At 38.6% G+C, this 22,830-nt stretch overlaps 1 protein-coding gene across 1 annotated transcript in view; it reads left to right on the top strand.

Moving 5' to 3' along the window:
* FHIT (fragile histidine triad diadenosine triphosphatase) overlaps positions 1-22,830 on the top strand; it is a 1,459,115-nt gene that overhangs the window by 1,256,951 nt on the left and 179,334 nt on the right. The window contains exon 7 of the mRNA XM_028518409.2: positions 14,160-14,228. Within this exon, the coding sequence (XP_028374210.1) occupies positions 14,160-14,228 (69 nt within the window). The remainder of the gene's footprint in view (positions 1-14,159; positions 14,229-22,830) is intronic.

Raw genomic sequence — 22,830 nt, 5'->3', positions numbered from 1 at the left:
TGACTCCCTCCTGACAAAGTTTAAGAAAACTGTGCCAACCCACAAATAAAGCAGACTGACATCTCATGATGTGACAGGTGTCACTTCAACACATTTCACCATCGCCCGGCAGAGACTGATGATCTGGGTCCAATCAGGCTGCACGGGATCTTTGTTCCTTGATTTCTCCCAGCATCTCTTTCCCAATCTAGTTAAACAACCTACTCTTAGATGTTGTACAAAGAGAAAAGAATTATATCATTATGTGTTTGTTGTTTTTTAAAGTACCTGCTTTGAGGAACACAATTTGCAAAAATTATTTAGAATAGATTAACCTTTTGAAATGATAATGACATAACATTATATTAAGTAATTTTCCTTAAAAAAATAACTCACACTGAAAATAATGTGTGACACAATTAACCTGAAGCCCAGTTTAGGATCTTGTCTCAATTCAACTATTCCAGGGTGGCTGTTTGATACTCTAGTCCTGTGTCTGCCTCCACGTAAAGGAGTGTCCATTTAGTCATATCCTCACCTTCCCTAACTTACAGGTCTACCGCCTGGCCTCTTCGTAAGCACTTGAAAGGGAACTAGCACAGGCTTGCCCTTCATGGCTGACCTTTCTGGGCTTTTCATTACTTTTATTTAAAGTAGATATTAAAGGCAAAAACTATGGCAGTGATGCACTCGGCCAGTGAGATAATTAGGAGCCCCATCTCCGTAATTACTCTGTCACTGTCTCTGGAGGGACACAAAAGCCTGTCTTGTCCCTTTCACAGGACAAGTTGCTAATCCCCTTAACATTTTTTCCCCTTCACTCTGATAATATTTCACTTTTTTTTTTTTTTTTTTTGCTTTGTAAAATACTCCTAAAGGGAGGCTTGGACAATAATGCACAGATTATGGAAATGATGCTCATTAAGTAAAGGGCGAGATTTCTAGAAAGCCACAGAGCTGCTTCAAAACATGTAACCTCTATTAGAGGCTTCATTTGAATGCTTATTCATGGAACAGTAAACGTTTATTATTATACATTTTATTGAAACATAAAGAACTGTAATTATGTATATGGTAAACAGTAAAGTAATGTGCATTTGTCACAAAAATGAGTAAGATGAGGAAAAGTGCCATTGTTGCTTCATTTGCATCTAAATCCTTTATTGTATACACAACAGAAAGACACCCAGAGGGAATACCTCTGCAGATTAATGTTCTGATATGGTGTGTAAATTAAAAATGCATATTCCAGACAGTCTTTTTAGCAAACAGAGCATGGGGGAAGTAATTTGTGAAGGTCAGAATCTGCCCAAAGAGTGGGTTTCTTCTCTCCTGAGAGGGTACTGCAATGACTCACTAATGTTAATACTGAGCAAAGGATAAGTCCCCATGGCCATCTGCACGATGCTGAGTGTTTTCAGCATGAGCTATTTGCTCCAGACAGTCAAGCATATATGAGCAGTTTTAAAAAGGACTTAAATGAAGCTAGAAAGACAAGACCTTCAAACTTATGCATTAGTAGAAAGATACTTTCAATGGGAAGAAAGTTGTATGCCAGCAGTCATAAGGGCTCTGCACAGACCACATCCTTGTGTATGCAGGAACTCGCAACAGAGGGGAAAGACAAGAGTGCCACTAGAATCTGTGCATGTGAGGTCTCTTCTTCCTTTTTATTTAAAGCATGCTAACTAATTGAGAACACTTGAGTCATCTTCCCACCCACTCATCATCTATCTGTCCAGCCAGCCAGCCAGCCAACATTTATACTGTGTATCTTCTAAGCTAGAAACCTGGAGTGAGGGTAGGAAATAATGAGACAAATAGAATAAGAAATAGCTGAGAATTCCAGACTAATGAGAGAGAGAAACCTGTAACTATTGATACTTTATGGAAAAAAGTAGTCATTGACATACATATAAATAATCAGAGAAACCTGAAGAGTTTGGAGAAAATGAAGGAAGGCATTTGAACTTGCTCTGAGTCACAGTGAAAGTGGGAATGAAGCAAAGGGATAGGAACTCCCCAATAAAAGAACAGTTTGAAATTTTGAATTTTTTCTTACCAAGAATATTACTGTAAACATACTGAGTATAATGATAGCTGATAAAATATAGGTTTGACAAATCCTGAAACATTCTGTGCATCTTTTGAACATCATTTCACTAGAGGCATTATTAAAGTGCTGTCCCTGTGCAGCAGCAAACATGACCTCCTGCATGCAGGGCTGAACAGGAAGACTCTTCACCCTGGAATGGTCATGGAACACCCTGGAAGGGTTTCTGCCTGTCTTATTGCATAAGTGTACCCTAACACAACAGGAATGACCACTGAAGAGGTTTATTATGGTTTTGTAGATCTTGCTTGAGCTTGTCAACTTTTTAAAGGGATGTGATTGTAAATTCCATTCTCTTCAACAGTTTTCAGAACTTGAAACTGTCTGGTCACCGAAAGTCCATCATTAGCTAAAAGATAATATAGAATATTTGTACAAGATTGATTCTCAAATTTATAAGAAATTTATTCTCTCATGGGCCTCTCTTGCAGAAGTGCTTATTATACTATGGGTGAGTGGTATGGGAGACAGTGGGCTTATAACTTCTGCTAGGCTGTTAGTGTCATACCCGGGTTCTGTAATTAAACAAACCCACTCACTCCGCCTCCTTGTACCTCTCTTTCTTCATCTATAACTTCTTTCATCTTGCCTCCTCTTCCAAGTGGAGAAAATACCAATATCCTAATACATAAGATTATTGTGCATATTATATGAAAAATATAGGTAAAGTGTTTAGACCAATCCTGGCATATTCTAAATATTCAGTAAATTCTTACAATTAACGTATTTCAAGACAGTGTATATTATAAGACCGAATGAATATATTTTTGACAGCCTGCTTCTGTTCTGAACCAGAAGGCCTGATTCTGCGGTGAGCCTTGCTAAATATACTCTACTCTGGACTACCACCAACCCCCAACCCCAAAGTTTGTGCTTTCTTCAGGGCTGGATTCTGCCTTACTTGGTTTGGGAAGGCCTCCCCTTCTGCTACTAGATTTAGGGTCAGTGTGAAAACACTGCCAGCTACTAGTTTTGAAATAAATGTCACTGAAAATATGGCTGTACACAGGGCCTTGAGAACACCTTGACATAAGCAACTCAGGATAAAATTAGTAGTCTGTCAAAATGCACAGGCATCTTGATGGTTTCTAGCCCTCTTGCTAATGAGTCCCTTCCTTTAGGGTATCGACAATGCTAAGGCAGCTGGTATGCCTTTTGTGCAACAGAGGAAACAGTGCTTTCCATGTGCCCAGATTGTCCCAGTCAAGTTAAGAAACTTTAAGGGAGAATAAAAGGATAAAGAACCACCTCAGTTTCCAAAAACACTTCCCAGGATTTGTGGAGACCCTGTAAAGTTTTGTGGCTTACACTTGTGTTTTTAAGCCATACATCACGGGTGGTGCTCCACTTGTGAGTTATAATAATATATCATGAGCGGGATGGTGCTCTTATGATATATGGGCGCAGTACATCAGCTGAGCATCACGGCTTCGATGATGTATGGCTCCAAACCAAAATGGCAATTTAAAGGAGCTTTTAGCAACCAGACAGCTTTAAATTCCAAATTTTCTAAAAATTAAGGTCTTTTCAAGTCAAAGGAAAGCAAGATGATGCAGTCTGATGCTGTGTAAAGTGTCACTAAACTCTGAGAGCTGGGTGTGTGTCTATTCCTTTTGGCTTTCAGCTCACAAGGTGAAAATAATTGGCAGGTTCTTCTTCAATTTCTCCTCTAAGAGAATAGAAGCCTGGGGAACTGAACAAACATGAATAAGTGTCAGTGCATCTGTTTTGCCAATCAATTTCCCCTTCTTCCACACTGCAAGCAGGAAAGTAGCTCATCCTCGCCCCAAAGTACTGGACTGCATGAGATGCTGTGATACGCTTTGGGTAAACCCAGGAGAGATTATTTTTGTTTTCTTTGTTGTAAGGAACTACTCCAGTGAAATTCAGAATAAAAGAACAGATAAGAAGAAGATCAACTTACTCTCCCATGGCTCACAGATTCAAAAAGTGGTGCACAGAAGAAAACACGCCTTCTCTAGTGTTTGTCTTTATAGAGGAAGCACTGATTACAAATGAGCAGAAAAAGAAAAGGTGGATGGCATATGGGTGCTCAGCCCGGCAGGCAATGGGAGCTATCGTCATGGTTCCATCACCTTTCCTGTTTCAATAATGTGTTTGTACGATGGTGATGTGGCTCATGAGAATGTACCCATTTCATTCAAAAGCCACGCACTCAGGGGCAAAGAAATTACTATTGATTGACAGAGCAGGTGCTGAGAGAACTTCTCCTCTCCCACCTCCTTTTTAACATCTTTCTGCAGTAAACAGAGTGAAATGAGAAATATCCCTACTGTTTGTGTAATAGACCCCAACAGGAGGAGCGAGAGACAATTACATTTCAAGTGGTTTCTTTTATTTTCCTTGACTAAGTGAATTAAAGGGAAGAATGGTGGTAGAGTTACTGCCACGTGGAGAGAAACATCTGGGCATGAAGAATTAACAGTCTCTTATCCCATTATCTTGCCTCTAGTTTTTTACTCCTTCAATAGAGCCTAACTCTCAAATTATTATAGATTTTTGGTGTCCACCTCCCACTCCTCCCCGACTTGCAAAGGACAGAACATCCTGTTTCCACCAAACAGAACCATTTGCTGTCTCAAAACTTTACTCCTATTATAGCAGGTTAACTATTGTACGCAATGTAGGTAGCAAAGGCATGGAAATAAATGCATCACCCACAATTCTGAGGCTGTCAGTTGAACAATATGAATGAGGCATGCCTGGTATCTAGAGCCATGTGGCAATCGCAGTGGTTTTTATTATTTTTTATTTTTTTAATATTTTATTTATTTTTAGAAAGAGGGGAAGGGAAGGAGAAAGAGAGGGAGAAAAACATTAATGTGTGGTTGCCTCTCATGTGCCCCCTATTGGGGACCTGGCCTACAACCCAGGCTTGTGCCCTAGGCTGGGAATTGAACTCGTGACCTTTTGGTTTGCAGGCCCATGCTCAATCCACTGAGCTATACCAGCCAGGGTCTCGGTGGTTTTTAGAAGAATCCCCTAAATGTAGTTCACTTCTTGAGAAAACATTGACATATCATTTAATTATTTCTTTTTCATAAGGTGAAAACCTCTACATACACATTTACAGTATCCATTTGTAAGTTATTCTTAGTTATAACATTAACTACCATTTACATAAAAACATTTTATACTAATAACTGTGCATATATCTATATTATCATTTCCTCACCAAAACACTAAGCAATAGGAACAGTTACTGTCTTGATTTTCCCAAATGAGAAAACTGAAGCTTACTGACATTGAGTAAATTGCCCAAAGTCACTAAATTTGTCAAAGTGGTAGAGCTGAGATTCTAGGTCAAGTTAAGAGGATGTCAAATCCCATCTTTGTTATGCTACATACTTCCCAATTAAATTACTATTATTCTGGATGACATTTATTTTGGTGTATTTGGAACAGTCAAGACTTAGGTCTACCGAGTAGTTATAAACAGTGCCTCCTTTAACCCCTAAAAGTTTCACTTTGGACAATAAGTTATATGCCCCTAACTAATAGTATGCTCTATGCTGTAAAATCATACTTCTGCTCTTCTAAGTATTCTCATCTGACTCTAGGGGGAAAACAAAGAAAGGATGGGAGGGAGGCAGATTCTTAGGATGTTCTTATGGAAAAATGGCCTGCTAACTCTGACCATGTGATTTATTGCCCATTTAGTCATCCTCTTGGGAGAAATTTCTGTTCATCCTTTGCCTATATTTACTTGGTATTTTTGTCTTCCTAATGATTTTAAATAGTTTCTTGAATGTCCTAGATACAAGTACCTTAGTAGATGTATGATTTGCAAAAATTTTCTCCCATTCTGTGGATGCCTTTTCCTTTTCTTAATGATATCCTTTGAAGAACAAAGTTTTAAAGTTTGACTTGTTCACCCTCTCCCACTTCTAAGGACCCTTGTGATTACATTGGGCTTAACTGGATAATCCAGGGTCATTTGTACTCTCCCTATTTTAAGGGCAAGTGAGTAGCAATCTTAATCCATCTGCAACCTTATTTCACCTTTACCATGCAATCTAACATATTTATGAGTGTGGGATTAGGATATGGACATTTTGGAGGGGTCATTGTATAACTACCACAGCAACATTTATATTATTCTTTAGAATCAGATTTACCTTCTGCCATTGCTCAGTGCAGATCTGAGGGAAAGGGGTTAATGCTGGACTTGCTGGTGGAGGTTTCAGGACACTAGTTATGGAGCAGTTTAGCTCTCTAGCCTTCCCTGCCCTCATCCCACCAGGGTTTTAGCTCCTATAATTGAATTGCAGTGTATTCTGACAAAGACAAAGACATTCATACTGACCACCCTCAGGGGTAAAGTAGATATGTTCAAAGGGATGGAGGGAGAAGCATAGGTAGCAAAAAGGAGACAGGGCCTAGGAAAATGTTGTCAGAGTATTAAAGTGCAGAGAGTTTCTACCTTTGTAGGAAAACCTAGAGACAACAGAAAGGACTTTTAAAGCTGAGATTTGCTCAGACAGGTGAGCCAAGAAAGAGTGAATCTGCTACTTGGTGTAAATTCCATAAAATTAATAAATGGGGGGGGAAAGGCTTGACATTGAACAACTGTGTTAATCTATATAGTATTTTGGGCATGGCTTTCAACTAGGAAGAAGTGAGGTAGAAATAGAACTTGGATGATAATACCCTTGCTCTGAATTAATTCAAGTTTCTGGACAAAGGCAAACCTCATCCCATGATCCTGAAAGGACTTAACAGTTGTAATCAAAGACATTATTGAGAAATACTGGGCCTTGGGAGAGGCATCAAGACACTACAGGGGGAAGGTGTCCTTAATTTTGGAATGGGGAGAAGCAGGTGGCCTCCTGAGGGATGGTGTCATTTGGTGAAAAGCAAACACCATGTCTGATGACAGACTCAGGGTTAGGTGTCAGCTCTTGGGCATTCACTCCCTGCAGGAGCTTGGGCAAGCCACTTAACCTCTTGAGTCTAATTTGTCACCAGGAAATGGTCATGCATTTATTAACTACCTCTTGGGAATAGTGTAGGATTAATTGACATATGGATGTAAATCAGCCCAGAGACTATCATGTAGTGAGCTTTTAATAAATGTTAACAACAGCAATTACCACTACTAATGATAATAATGATTGTAGAAACTAGTAGGTCCAGTAACCTTAAACCTGTGTTTCCCAAAGGAGTTATTTTCTCCCTCCTCTGGAGCTACTCTTATTGATTTCTTTGTAAAAGTCCTTGCAAAATTTGTCTATGCTTATTTATCTCCCTTATTTACCTTGAACTCTCTTAAATCTACAGGTTGTCTTTTAATAACTGCATTATTGAGATATACTGTATTTTTTGGACTATACGATGCACTTTCCCTCCCCAATTTGGGAGGAATAATGGTTGTTAGTGCTGCTATTAAGTTCTGTTTACATTTACATTGGCAAAATATTATGTTATTTATGCTATTAAATATTTTACCACATTTTTTGCTTCAAAAATTTTTTTCCTATTTTCCTCCTCTAAAACCTGTGTGTGTCTTATGGTCCGAAAAATATGGGTAACTCACATAATATAAATTTACTCTATGTAAGTGTATAATTCTGTAGCTTTTTGTATATTTACAAAATTATGCAACCATCACCACTATCTAATTCTAGAATATATTCATAATCTCCAAAAGAAACCTCATGCCCATTTGCAGTCACTTCCCATTCCCCCCAGCAACCACTAATTAACATCCTGTCTCTTTGAATTTGCCTGTTCTGGGCATTATATAAATGGAATCATACAGTATCTGGCCTTTTGTGTCTGGCTTCTTTTACTTTGCATAATTCACATAACATAATTCTTTCATTTAGCAGTACTTCATTCCTTTTGAAGCACTTCATTCCAAATCATATTCTCTGGCTATACCACATTTTCTTTTTTCATTCATTATTGATGGACACTTGGGATTGCTCCCTTGTTTGGCTCTTATGAATAATCCTGCTGTAAGTATTCATTTACAAGTGTTTTTATGGACATGTATTTTCATATGTCTTGGGTATATACATAGGATAGAATTCTGGGTCATATAGTAACTATATATTTAACTTTTTGATGAACTGCCAAACCATTTTCCAAACCAGCTACACCATTTTATATCTCCCCCAACAACATGTGAGGGTTCTAATTCTCCACATCCTCATCTACACTTATTATTGTCTTGTGTTTTTTGTTTTTTTAACAGTCATTCTAGTGAGTGTAAAGCAGTATCTCAGTGTGGTTTTGATTAGCATTTCATTAGTGATTAATGATGTTGAGCATCTTTCATGTGGTTTTCAGGTAAGTTTTTATTGCCCCAAATTTCACTAAAACCAACTCTAGCTTTCAACAATGTTGACACTGTTGATTATACTCTTCTTCTTGAAATTTTTTCTTTTCTCAGCCTTTGAATTTACCCTCTCTTTATTTGTCTCCTTCCCTACTGTATCCTTAATCTGAATCCTTTTTCTCTCCCCAAATTACAAATGGTGAAGTGTCTCAATTCTGAATTTTTAGCTCTGACTGCTATGATTTTCTTCATGATACTTATTTCCACCTGAAAATAAATTATTTATTTATTTATTTATTTACTTGGTTTTTTTCTGCATTGCCCATTGGATTGTAGTTTTATGTGGGCAGGGGCTTTGTCTTGTTCATCACTGTATCTCTGATTCCTAGACTAGCAACTGATAATAAATAATTTTGTATAAATAAATGTAGGTATTAGAAAAAAGTAATTGGGACTTCTAGCCAAGATGGAGGCATAGATAGACACACTGTGCCTCCTCACACAACCAAAAGGGCAACAACAATTTAAAAACAGAAAACAACCAAAACTGACAGAAAAACAAATTTTATGGACATCAGACAACCAAGGAGTTAAAGAAGAAACATTCTTCCAGTCTGGTAGGAGGGGAAGAGATGGGCAACCAGGCGGAAAGGACTCATGGTGAGGCAGCAGCTGAAGGAGCAGGGTGGGCAAGGCTGCAGCTTGTAGGCAAGATGGCAGTTGGCAGACCCAGTGAGGCAGCGGATTGCACACTGGGTGGTCCCACATTCGAGTGCAGATAAACCAGGAGGAACAACTGGGGAATGAAACAGACTGCTCAACCCAGAGTTTCAGTGTGGAGAAATAAACCCTCAGAACCTCCGATTGAAAAAGCCTGTGGGGCTTGAGGCAGCAGTGGAAGAAACTCCCGGCCTCACAGGAGAGTTCAGTTGAAAGATACACAGGGTCCTAGAATGTACAAAAACCCACACACCCAGGAATCAGTACCAGAAGAGCCCAATTTGCTTGTGGGTAGTGGGGGAAGTGACTGAAAACCAGCAGAGAGTGGAACAAGCAGCATTGTTCCCTTTCAGACCCCTCCCTGACATACAGTGTCACAAAAAAGTGACTGGGTTGACCCGCTCGGATGTATAGCTAAGCCTCCATGCCTTACTATGTAACAAACATGCTGACAAAAAAAAAAGGCCCAAATGAAAGAGTAGATCAAAGCTCCAGAAAAAAATATAACTAAGCGATAAAGACACAGCCAACCTATCAGATGCACAATTCAAAACACTGGTAATCAGGATGCTCACAGAATTGGCTGAGTATGGTTGCAAATTAGATGAAAAAATGAAGGCTATGCTAAGTGAAATAAAGGAAAATGTATAGGGAACCAACAGTGACAGGAAGGAAACTGGGTCTCAAGTCAACAGTGTGAATCAGAAAGAAGAAAGAAACATTCAACCAGACCAGGATGAAGAAACAAGAATTCAAAAAAAATTAGCAGAGGCTTAGGAGTGTCTAGGACATCTTTAAACATTCCAACATCTGAATCATAGGGGTACCAGAAAGAGAAGAGGAAGAGCAAGAAATTGAAAACTTGTTTGAACAAATAATGAAGGAAAACTTCCCCAATCTGGCAAAGGAAATAGACTTCCAGGAAGTCCAGGAAGCTTAGAGTCCCAAAGAAGTTGGACCCAAAGAGGCACATGCCAAGGCATATCATAATTACCTCAGCCAAGATTAAAGATAAGGCAAGAATCTTGAAAGCAGGAAGAAAAAAGGAGACAGTTACCTACAAAGGAGTTCCCATAAGACTGTCAGCTGATTTCTCAAAAGAGACCTTGTAGGCAAGAAGGGGCTGGGAAGAAGTATTCCAAGTTATGAAAGGCAAGGACCTACATCCAAGATTATTCTATCCAGCAAAGCTTTCATTTAGAATGAAAGGGCAGATAAAGTGCTTCCCAGATAAGGTTAAGTTAAAGGAGTTCATCATCACCCAGCCCTTATTATATGAAATGTTAAAGGGACTTATCTAAGAAAAAGAAAAAGAAATATGAATAGTAAAATGACAACAAAGTCAAAGTTATTAACAACCACACCTAAAACAAAAAAATAAAATAAAAACAAAAGCAAGCTAAGCAAACAACTAGAACAGGAACAGAACCACAGCAATGGAGATCACATGGAGGGTTATCATCAGGGGAGTGGGAAGGGCAGAGAAGGGGAAAAGGTACAGAGAATAAGTAGCATAGATGGTAGGTAGAAAATAGACAGGGGGAGGTTAAGAACAGTATAGGAAAAGTAGAAGCCCAAGAACTTATGTGTATGACCCATGGACATGAACTAAAGGAGGGGAATGTGGGTGGGAGGGGGTGTATAGAGTGGAGGGGAATAAAGTGGGGGGGGATGGGACAACTGTAATAGCATAATCAATAAAATATATTTTGAAAAAGAAAAAAGTAATTGGACATTACGTGAATAAAGGCCCTGGGGCTCCATAAGTAAGTTTCTAGATTGCTAATTGACAAACCTAATGAAGTATCTTTCATCTGGTCCTTTCGTATACTTTAATATGCTAAGGAACGTTGTGAGATTAATGTAAGATTTGTAAGATCTTATCATTGTAAGATTTGACCATGAAAACTGTTTTTGTATGGAAGGTATCATGGATTTTTTTAAATACTCTTTCAACTCAAGTAGCTATGCTGCTTGAAATTCTAGTAAAATTTAAACCCTAGTAAATAGTAAAGCCTAGCAAAATTTGGTAGTCTTTATTAATTGGAGGTTTTGTTATCATTTAGAAAAGTAAGTTGTGATCACCAAGTCTCAATATGAATTCACTAAGAATAGGTTATGTCAAGTTATCCTCATCTATGCTGTTAATAGGGTTTTTATCAGTATGACATTCTATAGGAAGGATATGACAATGGTATTCCTTTACAACAGCAAGACTTTGGGCTGGCTTTATTATTTCTCTTTTCTGTGAAGTTGAGTGGATTGTCAGGATCTTGTGATCAGTCTGTCACTTGAGATCTATGCCCTAGGGGGAAATCATCTATACAGTAAACTGTTTCCTGTCATCAGTGTCACAGCGAACCACGGTGATTTCAAATGGTTACCAGTGATCAAAAGTGGCATTTCCAGGACTGCATGGTAACAGGGACTATGGAAATAGCTCTGAACACCAAACCTAGGAGAGCAAGGGTAAAAAAATGAAAGCAGGGATGGCCTGGTCCCAGGAGGTTTCCCTAATATAAGTTCACAGCCAGCTATATGTTATTAGTGGGCAACAAGAGACATACTCCTCAGGACAAGGCATGGAATGTGACCAGGGGCAGGAAGCCAGAGAAGCATGCAGCAATAGCTTTCCAATAATGCAACAAGCCAAGCAAAACAGTGAGTGACCTTGGCACCCACATTAGCACATTTGATAGGAGAGGGGGTCAGGAACCAGTGGTTCTCAAAGTATGGTGGTGGACCAGCAATATTGGCAACCCTTGGGAGCTTGGTTAGAAATGCCAATTTGGGGGCCTCGTAGCCTTTGTTTTATCAAGCCCCAGGTGCATGTTCAAGTTTGAAAACCACTCATCAAAGCAAAGCAACAGAAATAAGCTGGAGCAACAGAGAAACTTTAATCATACCCCAGACAAGGAGCTTGTTAAATATCTTTCCTGCTAGTGTGGGAACCATTCCCTGAATGTGATACTACTGCAGCTACATGTTGAGTACTGGCGACATACTAAGCAGCATAATAAGTATATACTTAGTAGATCAGATCCTCTTAACAACTCTGTGAGATAGAAATTGTTATAATCCTCATCCTAGAAGGGGATACTAAGACATAGGCCTTACGAGGCAAGGCCATACAGCTAAGTAAGTGGTAGGTCCAGGATTTGCATTAGGCAGTTTGACTACAGAACCCTGGTCAGGAATACTGGATTATTAGAAAGTACAAGGAGGTGACAAATAGATGCAAGGAAGGAAGGGAGGGGGGGGGGAGGGAGGGAGGAAGGAAGGAAGGAAGGAAGGAAGGAAGGAAGGAAGGAAGGAAGGAAGGAAGGAAGGAAGGGGAAGGAAGGAGGGAGGGGAGGGAGGGGAGGGAAGGGAAGGAGGGAGGAAGGAAGGAAGGAAGGAAGGAAGGAAGGAAGGAAGGAAGGAAGGAAGGAAGGAAGGAGGGAGGGGAGGGAGGAAAGATGAGAGTGAGGGAGAAAGGAAGGATAGAGAAAAGGAAGAAAGGGTAGCAGCAGTTTGGGGAAACAATGATTGAGTGAAGGCCCCTTCTAAGGATGGACTGTTTCCTTGAACTGTGGCATTTTATTTTTTCTGGTCTTGCTTTTAAGTCAGCCAGCCTATGGACTTTCACCCTGGGCCTGTCCTGCACTGCTTTCTCCTAGGAAATTGGTTCCATGGGAAGTTTGTGACTTACTTTTTCCTGCCTGCTTTTTCTCCCTATCTCCTTAGGCTCACAGTCTTTATGTATACATTCATCCCAGCTGCTGAGGAAATTGTGACTGGCTTTGTCATTGGAGAATATCCTGGCAAAAACATGCCACTCTTTGGGGACTGTGTGCTGGAGGGCTGATGCAAAGCTCCTCTCTGCTTTGTTCACTTGGACCCCCTTGTTCCCTGCCTTGGCTTTAATAGGGCATCATTTCTCCTCCGTGTGTAGCAAAGCCACAGGGACCCTTAATCTCGCCTTCTCTGGAGGCTCTTTGGAGGCTCTGGCCTGATCGTAGTAATCAAGGAGGGTGGGCATGATCAGGAATGATGTTTGATTCTTTGTCTGCCTCTCCACACTTAGGCTTTTCATTTTCCATTCCTCCTCATGGTTTCTAATAAACACATGAACATAGCTCAAGGGCAAGAATGAAATTTAACTTCAGCTGAGGCACAATAGAGGCTATTTGGAAAGTAAAACTTTCGAATGGCACTTTAGCCTTGAAGAATATATTGAGTTAGATATGCTATGTGCCTTGAGTCCCAATCTCTGTATAATAGCATTGCTATGTATATTACCTGGGTACTTTTCTAGACTAAAGAAATGGGCTGCTTAAAAGATTAGCATCACAGAAGCAGTGTATGTGCTGATGAAGAAGGTGGGAGCAAGAACTAGACCACCTGGCTGTCTGTGCTGACTCTACCACTGCCTGCAAAGCCTAGACCTCTGAGCAGACTCCCCCATCAGTAGCATGGGGGTCATGGTGGAGCTGCCTCACAGGTTTATTCAGGCCATTAAATGTGATAAATGCCAAGCACGGAGCTTCCTTATCACAATAATTAAAAGTTTAATAAATGAAAATTATTTATATTATTATATGATTATTATATTTGAAGCCTGGATTCCGTAATTTGGCCAATGCTCCATCATACTCTCCCTCATTTGCTATTTACTTATGCAGTTCTCTGTTTTAGCCAATTCTTATTTCTTGTCAGTTTCAAAGGCACTGTTGTCACCTTTTGAGACATGCTGTCATTTCAAAGCATTGGCTAAATACAACCAAGACTGACAACTATGAATAATTTCACAGGGCCTCTAAAACACTCTGGCATTTCACTCACACTTTCATATATGCCACCAAGTTGTTCTCTCTTGTTCTGTGCCTCTATTCTCCACAGATTTCAGATCAAGTTACTGAAGGTGAATGTCATCTCCCTGTGAAAAATAATCCAGCAGGAAACAATGTGGAGTAATTGGGCTTCATGAGAACATCACTGTCAAGTGCGAAAATATATGGGGAGATAATGACATTTTATTTTTCTTTTTTTGTATATTTTCAGCATGTTCACATCCATGTTCTTCCCAGAAAGGCTGGAGACTTTCACAGGAATGACAGCATCTATGATGAGGTGGGTCTGCTTTCTCTGATCTTATTGTGTAATCGTAGGGGCTGCCCATGTGATGAAAGGAGCCTAAGTATGTATTACCATGCATATGGTCTTGAATGGGATTCCACCCAATATGACTTGGGAAGCAGTAGTAGAGGCAAAGTAGCCCAGAGAGACCTTTATGGGAACTGAAGACAAATGAATTTATAGTGACTTCTTTTTCAAATGAAACTGGGCAAAATCTAAATGCCCTTGCGATTTCTGCCTGTCATTTACCAGGGCACTAAATGTTTGCATGGAGTCATGCCCCAGTGTCTCCCTAGGACAAAATCTACACAACCAATGGAAATTAAACAGATGGCTATGTGGTTATTTTAGTCAAATGTTACGTTTAGTTTTTAAAATACTTTGGAACTCAGCTTGTCTTGCTAAATAGCATTTATTCAAATTCTAACTTTGAATTATCATTAGCAAAGACTAGGTTGGTTTGAATGATATAACTATTTACTGTTGCCATTGAAGGGCAAATATATTACCCACACATAAGAGCAGATAAAATGGTAGTGGTGCCCTGGAGTGCTAGGTGAAAAGGCTTTGAGGCTATTTCTGGATGCAACAAGGAAATGTACTATGGTTGGTTAGCAATGTCTACTGTGATGTCAAATAGGAGAGAGGTACCATTTTAGCCATCTATTTGACACTCTTGTTCTAACCCTTTGAGAGTTATTTTTTCTTAATTCTTTAATTTATTTATTTACTTTTAGAGAGAGGGGAAGGGAGGGAGAAAGAGAGGGAGAGAAACATCAATGTGTTGTTGCCTCTGATGCACCCCCAACTTGGGACCTGGCCAGGGACTCAGGCATGTGCCCTAGACTGAAAATCAAACCAGTGGCCCTCTGGTTTGGAGACAGGCACTCAATCCACTGAGCCACACCAGCCAGGATTCAGAGGGATTTTATTTTCATTGTCTTTTATTTTAGTTGTTTATCAAGTGGCTCTACCAGCTAAACCCCTATGACTATCTCTACCCTATTTCTATGTGTTACATAAAAACTGCATTTTTTAATGTTTCTTTGCAATAATTGGGCATTAAATGGCTATTAGACCATGAAAATAGAGAACCAGAGGTCAACAGTTAGTACTGAGACTTATAATTAATTTTCCTGGGATTCACTGGATCCTTTGAGACAGTTGGTTTTATACTTTTGAGATATCACTCAATATGTGTGCTTCCTGTTTTCCAAAGGTGAAATAGACCTGTGAAGGCTGACAATGCTCTACTCATTGGTCCCCAAGTGTTGGTCAGTGGGCTAATTGCTGCAAATCTTTCCCAAGAGGTCTCAACCCTGGTCCAGCAGATTTCCGAGGCACTGGGGAATTAGTAAATTTGTGGGTCTAAGAAATTTCCTAGGAAATCCTGATGTATGGCTAGGTATGGGAATCATGTCTCTCCAAATTTAGACTTTCTGAAGTCATATCTTATTATAATCCAAATTCATTTTCATTGGATGTGGAATGTGATGTGAGGTTGGTTAAGAGCTTAAATCAAACGGGAAGAAAAATCAGAATTATGGAGTAATTATAAAGAGATGTGTTTTTTTAAAAAATACAATTACCGATCATATTAGCATAAACTAAGGTTAATAAAATGTTGCCAAGTACAGGCTATTTTAATGAATAAATTAGTACATGATTTATATACAAGTGACTACTGCTAAAAATGTATTAAAAGTGCTTAAAAACACTGTGGGTTTTTTTTTTTTTTTGATTGAACTGTCACCTTGAAATCTTGTTTATATTCCAAATGTGCTTGTGATAGAAGCTGCAGGGCTGCATTTCAGCCCAGTTAGAAACACAGTGCCCAGCACTGAGGTTGGTGCATGACCTTTCTCCCCGACCTTTCTCCCCAACCTTACTCTTTTGTCCTTGTATACATGATCACATAGGGTCTCTGGCCCCACAGATGAGGCAACACAAGTCCTTACCTCCTACCTTTTTGGAGAAGCATCTCAGGAGAAGTAACTATTGCAATATTTTTTTAATCAACTGGTAAGTAACATGTAGTATAGATAGCAACCACTGAAGGAGGTTGAGGGAGATTGTAGCATGAGACTATGACAAGATTGAACTTTCTGAAGACAAGCAGAATTAGGTTCAAATCCCAGTGCCATCTACTGGTTGTGTAACATTGGGCAAGAACCTTAATCTCTGTGTTTTAATTCCCTCCTCTCTGAAATGAAGATAAATACACTTCAGAGATTGTTATGTATAATATATGGCATACTGTACATTAAATGTTTATTACAGGACTTGGTACATACTACACCTCTATTAATAGGTAACTGCTTTCTGTTCTTCTTATTAATTTTGTTTTTAAAACCTAGCAATGATGGGTAAATGGAGAACCTGGATTCAAAGCCAGATTATTGGATGCTCCCTCTGCCTTTAACCACTAATTCTCAGATTCATCTTTCTCTATGTATAAAGTTTGAGTACATAATAAATAAGATAATATCTAGAAAGTGGTATGAGAAGCACAAAGCACTGCATTGTTGGTACAGAATGTGATATATATTAGACTGACTGATTTTAATAAGAAATGATGGAGTGATGAGGGACAGCCTTCTTTATACTGAAAGGAGCACTCACTTGAAATTATGCATGTGTCCCTGAAATACAACAGACTGGCTTGGAAGGTGGAAAAGGGGGAACTTGGACAGCAGAAGACGGAGCTTAATAAAATGCAATTGTGTTCCTACTGCTGCAGAAATAGAAAACAATGCATAAAAAAGCCCTACACTATAAATTAGCTGGAAATGCTGTGTTCTCCCTGGGCACTGTTTACAAGGGACAGTGACAACTTAGAGAAAGTTCGCAGAAAGGTGACTCTGATGGTAGAGTCTAGAAATAGTGATCTGGGGAGTAGTTAACGTTAGAGATGTTTTGTTTGGAGAAGGAAACACTTGTGGAGGGAGACAGTGACAGGGTCACTGCTTCTAACTATCTAAAGGGCTGTCAGGTGGCTCCAGGGGGAAGATCTGGGACTTTTAGGTGCCAAGGAGGCAGATACCAGCTCCATGTAACAACAGGTTGAATTGATAGAAAGTGCCTTGGGCGGAGGCATAGGGAGCTTTCCATCCCTGGGTCCACGCAAGCACGGAGTGGATGACCATGATTCTTCTTTGGATGGACCTCATGGTTCCATAACTTTACAAATCTGGCCCATTCGATCATTACCTTTGTTTCTAAGTTATGCGAGTTCTGTAACAAATACCGTGGGTCTTTGTTACTGTTATTAGTATTACGGCATTTGGTTACTGCCTAATAAGACATTCTTTTTTGTTTAGTTCATTGAAATATAAAGTATAACTCTTCTTTGGCTTACATTAGACCATGCTGTATTGATTTTTTTCTCATTCCCAGCCTACTTACCACTTTTCCTCCAGCTCATTGTTGCATGTTGATGATCCATGGGATTTGCTTGCTTCCTCATATTTTTTTTATTTTGCTTGAAATGTATTTGTCAATGATGTGCTTTATTGTGCCTGTAAAGTATCTTGAATAAGTCTGAATGCTATTAGGTATGTCATTCATTCTCTAGGTTCCCACCTGAAGTTCCCACCACTCAGTCTCTCATGAAGGCTTGTGTCACAAATTCAAGTTTGAGATCCCTGCCTGTTTTATGGGGTACTCCTCTTCTCTCTACCACTCAAAAATGACTACCCCCAGGATCCTGTGTCTAGTCCTTTGTGTATACCACTTATCTGTAACATTCATTATACTATCTTGCTTACTTATTTACAATTCTCTGGCCCTGGGTGAATTCTTTAACTTCAGGAGGGCATCCTACCTCCCTCCCTTGCTCCTATTACTCTCATTCTCTCTCACTACTTGCTTTTGTCAAGTATATTATTCTTGTTCCTACCTCAGGGCCTTTTTGTATCTTCTTTTATCTTCTCCTTCCTGTCTTGTGGCTTCACATCTCCATCCAAATCTCAGCTCAAGTGTCACCCCTCAGAGAATTATTTTCATTGATCACCTCACTCCATCTAAGATAGTTAATCCCTTATATCCTTTTGGGTAACTCTATCATATTACATGTTTATGACCTTATTATTTCTGTCACTTGAAATAATTTATTAGTTTATTATTCAATGTCTGCATCCCTAACTACATTGTAAAGCCTTGAGAACAGGGACCTAATCTGGCATAGAGTGGGTCTTCAATAAACATTTGTTAAATGAGTGATTACATGAAAAAATAAGTGTTGAACTAGAGGAACTTGAAGTCCCCTACTAGTCCTAACATAATTTAAATGGAGGGAACATCTTGCTTTTCAGAAGGGCAATTTATTAACTCATAGCTACTTTGGGTGAGATTCTGACATAGTGATATCAACCCTCTGAGGTTAATTTAATGAAGCGTTGGTAGAACGAAATCAGTTTGTCAGAAATCAATGTGCAGACAGCTGCAAATTGTGGCTCATCAGAAAGGCTTGGTGAAGTAATTATAAACCTTGTCTGATTGCTAAGCAAGTCTGGTAGGCACTTGTCAAAGTTGATAAGTAACTTGCCTCCCCCCAAACCTACACTTGTGTGTGTCTAACAAGTACAGATGTGGTATCTGCTGAAAGCAGGCTCAGGAGCTTTCTTCCTTTTATTACAGCCTTGATTATTATCCCCGAGTTTATCTTCATCTTCTCTTCCTGCGTCTCTCTGTCTTGGATTTGTCTTTACCCGTTTTGCTTACTAATTTATCGTCCCCATTTCAGATGGTGAGTCTTTTTTTCTTTCCCTCAAAACTGAGCTCAAGTTCTACCCTCTCCAAGGCAGGATCTCTTAGAAAGCCCATTCTTTATGATTCTCTATGCAGATCTTATTTATTAGTTGCTCCCAAACTCTTTCCACCTTTATGTCCTTTGAATTTATATGAACTATGTGAGGCCTTCTCTGCACTCAGTGGACCCTCCATTATCTTGACAAGTTGATGAAGATTATGATAATAACATAAATAGTTCCTTAGATAAAAGAGCATGTACAGCTAATAGTGGGGAGGGAAACACTCATTGCCTAACGCCATGGTCCATCGTCTCATTAATTCTATTAGGCTTACTCTAGCTATATCCCAAATAAGCAACTCTTACAGCGATGTTGGACAATTCATCAAACGTTTATGGGTAACAGTGAATGGTTTTGATTGTGCACTGTATATAAAACCCATTACTGATGAAGGAAGTGACTATTATTAGAGCAAATGGGAATAGCAATCAGCAATTGGACAAATTCAACCATGAATTTCAAAGACAGAGCAACTAACTGTAGGTTCAAATATCTTAGGGGAAACGATTGCTTGGTTTAACACGATGCATAAACAAAATCAATTTGCAAAAATCACGCCATTTGGCCCTGAGGGCTAGAAAGAACTATTATACTACTGATAATATTTGAACTTAGATCTCTTTCACACACCATTTGATGATGGGCTCTAAGTCCATGGGTCCCCAGTTGAAGCTCCAAAAAAGAATGAATGTTTCAGTAAAGCAGTTAACTTTTTATTCCTTCTGGGTTCAATGATGTCCTCATACTCAGGGATGAGTTTTTATGTGCTTGAGAATTTTTTAATATAAACTTTGTTACCCCATGTTCAGAATAAATAAATAAAATCTCTGTAGGTTCTTCTTAATTCATGAGAACTTTTAACTCAAAGAATCTGGATGTGATATAGCCAACAAATAAATACATGGTAGTGGTAATTTAATTATTTGTGACACCAAATGCTCTTTGGCTACCTATTTTGATGATAAGAGAGCTGGATAGACATTTGGTTAACTCTTTCCTAAGTCATATTGTTACTGAGTTAAATTTCTAAGTGCCTTGGAAGTGAGAAATAAAATTAGTAGAGAAACATTTATCTGGTTAAAAATTGTTTTCACCATTTTTCCTAGTAGAGATAAGAATTCAGGGTGTATACAACTTAGATTAGTTACATTTAATGAAGGTGGTCACACGTGGAATTGTTGAGAAGCACAGAGGATGATAATGGTGGACTGGTGGCCTCCAAGGAAAATCATGAAATGATTGGACACAAGAAAAAATGGTGGAGGAAGGAAAAATATAGTGTCTGATGATGAGAGGACAGGTATCTAGAAATACCCAAGACAGAGGATGCCACCTTTATGGATTTCCCTAGAGTCTGCTCTGAGAATTATCACCCTAAGTCAGTCTTCTTAGAACTGCTCTTCTTTCTCATTTGAATATGCTCAATTGCATGATAGGGAGAAATAAGCAAGAAAAAGTTAATCACACATTACTCTATCCATAGTATCAACGTACAACCACTCTGTCAAACCACTCCTATGGTCTTCCTTCTTTATATTCTGAACATGGCTTTGTGTCCAGAGTCATATCTGTCCTCCACAATGAATTCTCCTTCCAAACAGACATATTCCAGCAGGACTCTATAAGATGCGTGTTAGTTAAGTTGGAAAATGCCTTCTCCAAGGGGTCCTTGTTGGTGGTCTGACTTCTTCCTTGCCTCTCACAGTGACTGCTGCAATCAAACCTTAATTAACATCAATAATTAAAAATTGGACCATTTGTATATTTTTAAAAATTAGTTGAAATTTTTAATTAGATTTTTATTCAAGGTTCTTGCTGTAACTACTAGTAACTGTCACTTAAGAATAGTGTCTAAAAATTCAGTAACTTTGGGGCCTATGATCCACTAAAGAAAACTATTTAGATCTCACATAAGAAAATTTTTCAACTCTATTTTATTTAGAGTTGAGAATTTGAGGAATAGGAATAACAGAATTTATAAATAAGTTATTATTTTTAAACTAAATTATTTATTAGTAAGTAATGAGCAGAAATGGATGAATACAGCAAGAAGAAATATGAATTAAGCATTGATATTTTTCAATCAATATTAATTATAATGGTCTCAGAAAGAAAACCCCCAAACATTGGACTTGATCTCTCTTTAGACAGAAAGCAAAATAAGTAATAGTTAAGGGGGAGTAGAAAAGAAAAACTTACAATTTTAAAACCCCAAAACATTTGAAAATATTTTTGCTTTTCAATTATCTGTCATTTTAAATAACCTATTTTAAATAACCTTTATAAAACCCCTTAGCACCCTGGCTGATGCAGCTCAATGGATTGAGCATGGGCTGTGAACCAAAGTGTTGCAGGTTCGATTCCCAGTCAGGGTACATGCCTGGGTTGCAGGCCATGACCCCCAGCAACCGCACATTGATATTTCTCTCTCTCTCTCTCTATCTCCCTCCCTTCCCTCTCTAAAAATAAATAAATAAAATCTTAAAAAAAAAACATTAGCTTGGAAGCAGGGCTCATTCTTAGAAAGCAGCAGAGAATAGTAAGATCTCCCAGTTGCCTGCTTCTTACAAGGCACATATATCCTTAGAAACATAGCCTGGTATTTGGAATTCCAGCCTGAGTCACCAAAATGTGGTTTTACTTTTTCACCATCCGTGATGGTGAAAAAAGTGTGTCTTATCTGAGTGTCCTCCATCTGTACATTGCACATTGTATTCTAGAGAAGCACTATCCAATAGAAGTAGAATGTGAGTTACATATGTAATTAAAAGTTCTAATTAGCCACATTAAAACAAGTAAAAAGAAATACATGAAATTCATTTTATTGATATAATTTTTAACCCAGTATAACAAAAAATATCACCATTTTAACATGTGACTAATATAAGGCATTTTAAGAGAGTTTTATATCCTCTTTATATATAAGTTTTTAAAATCTCATATGATTTTATACTTCTAGCACATCTTGATTCAGACTAGCTACACATGGCTAGTGGCTACCAAATTAGACAGTAAAACTCTAGAGTTTATTATAGCTAAATAGCTTCATTAGTTTTCATAAAGTGTAATTTGATGAAAAACCTCATTTTTTTTGCTCCGGCCCTCCAAATCCAGAGGACAGTAATTTATTTTTCCTGGTTTTCAAAACAATAAGATAATATAGGAGATACATCATCCAACTATTGAATTAAGTTCTATCATCCTGATCGAAAACTGGTGAAGTTTTATAAATGAAATGACTCAAGGATACATTCCTCTACACAGAATTTACTTCTAGTTTTTATTATTTGGCTACTAATTTCACCAAGGATATTCACAAAACAATCTATGCATTTTGGAGGATAGACAAGCCATTGTGTTGATCATTATTTCTGTAGACAATTGCTCTTCTACAAGTGGTCAATCAAGCATCACTTAGGTGGTTGAACTTTCTTACTCCAGTTTTGTAAAGAAAGCCATTAAGTGTTCTTTTGAGGCAATAGCACATAGGGATTAAGCCTGAGGATCTGTATCCAGATTGGTTGGTGTTTAGTTTCAGCTCTGTGCCTTTGAAAAAGTTGCTAAAACTTCTCCATATATCATTTTTTTTTCCTCTTCATCCGTAAAATGGGGCTTATGATGGGGCTGCTGTGAGAATTTAATTATTATATATAAAGGCCTAGAGCAACATCTGGTGGAGAGTTAACACTTAGTTAATGTTAGCGCTTATGATTTACATAATTATTAACATTATTGTCTTGAGGACATGCCTGAGAGCATTCTAGGGAGTTGGTGAGAGTGAGTGA

Source organism: Phyllostomus discolor, chromosome 7, assembly GCF_004126475.2.
Source record: "Phyllostomus discolor isolate MPI-MPIP mPhyDis1 chromosome 7, mPhyDis1.pri.v3, whole genome shotgun sequence".
NCBI classification, from domain to species: Eukaryota; Metazoa; Chordata; class Mammalia; order Chiroptera; family Phyllostomidae; genus Phyllostomus; species Phyllostomus discolor.
This window is presented reverse-complemented; position numbering and strand designations above follow the sequence as displayed.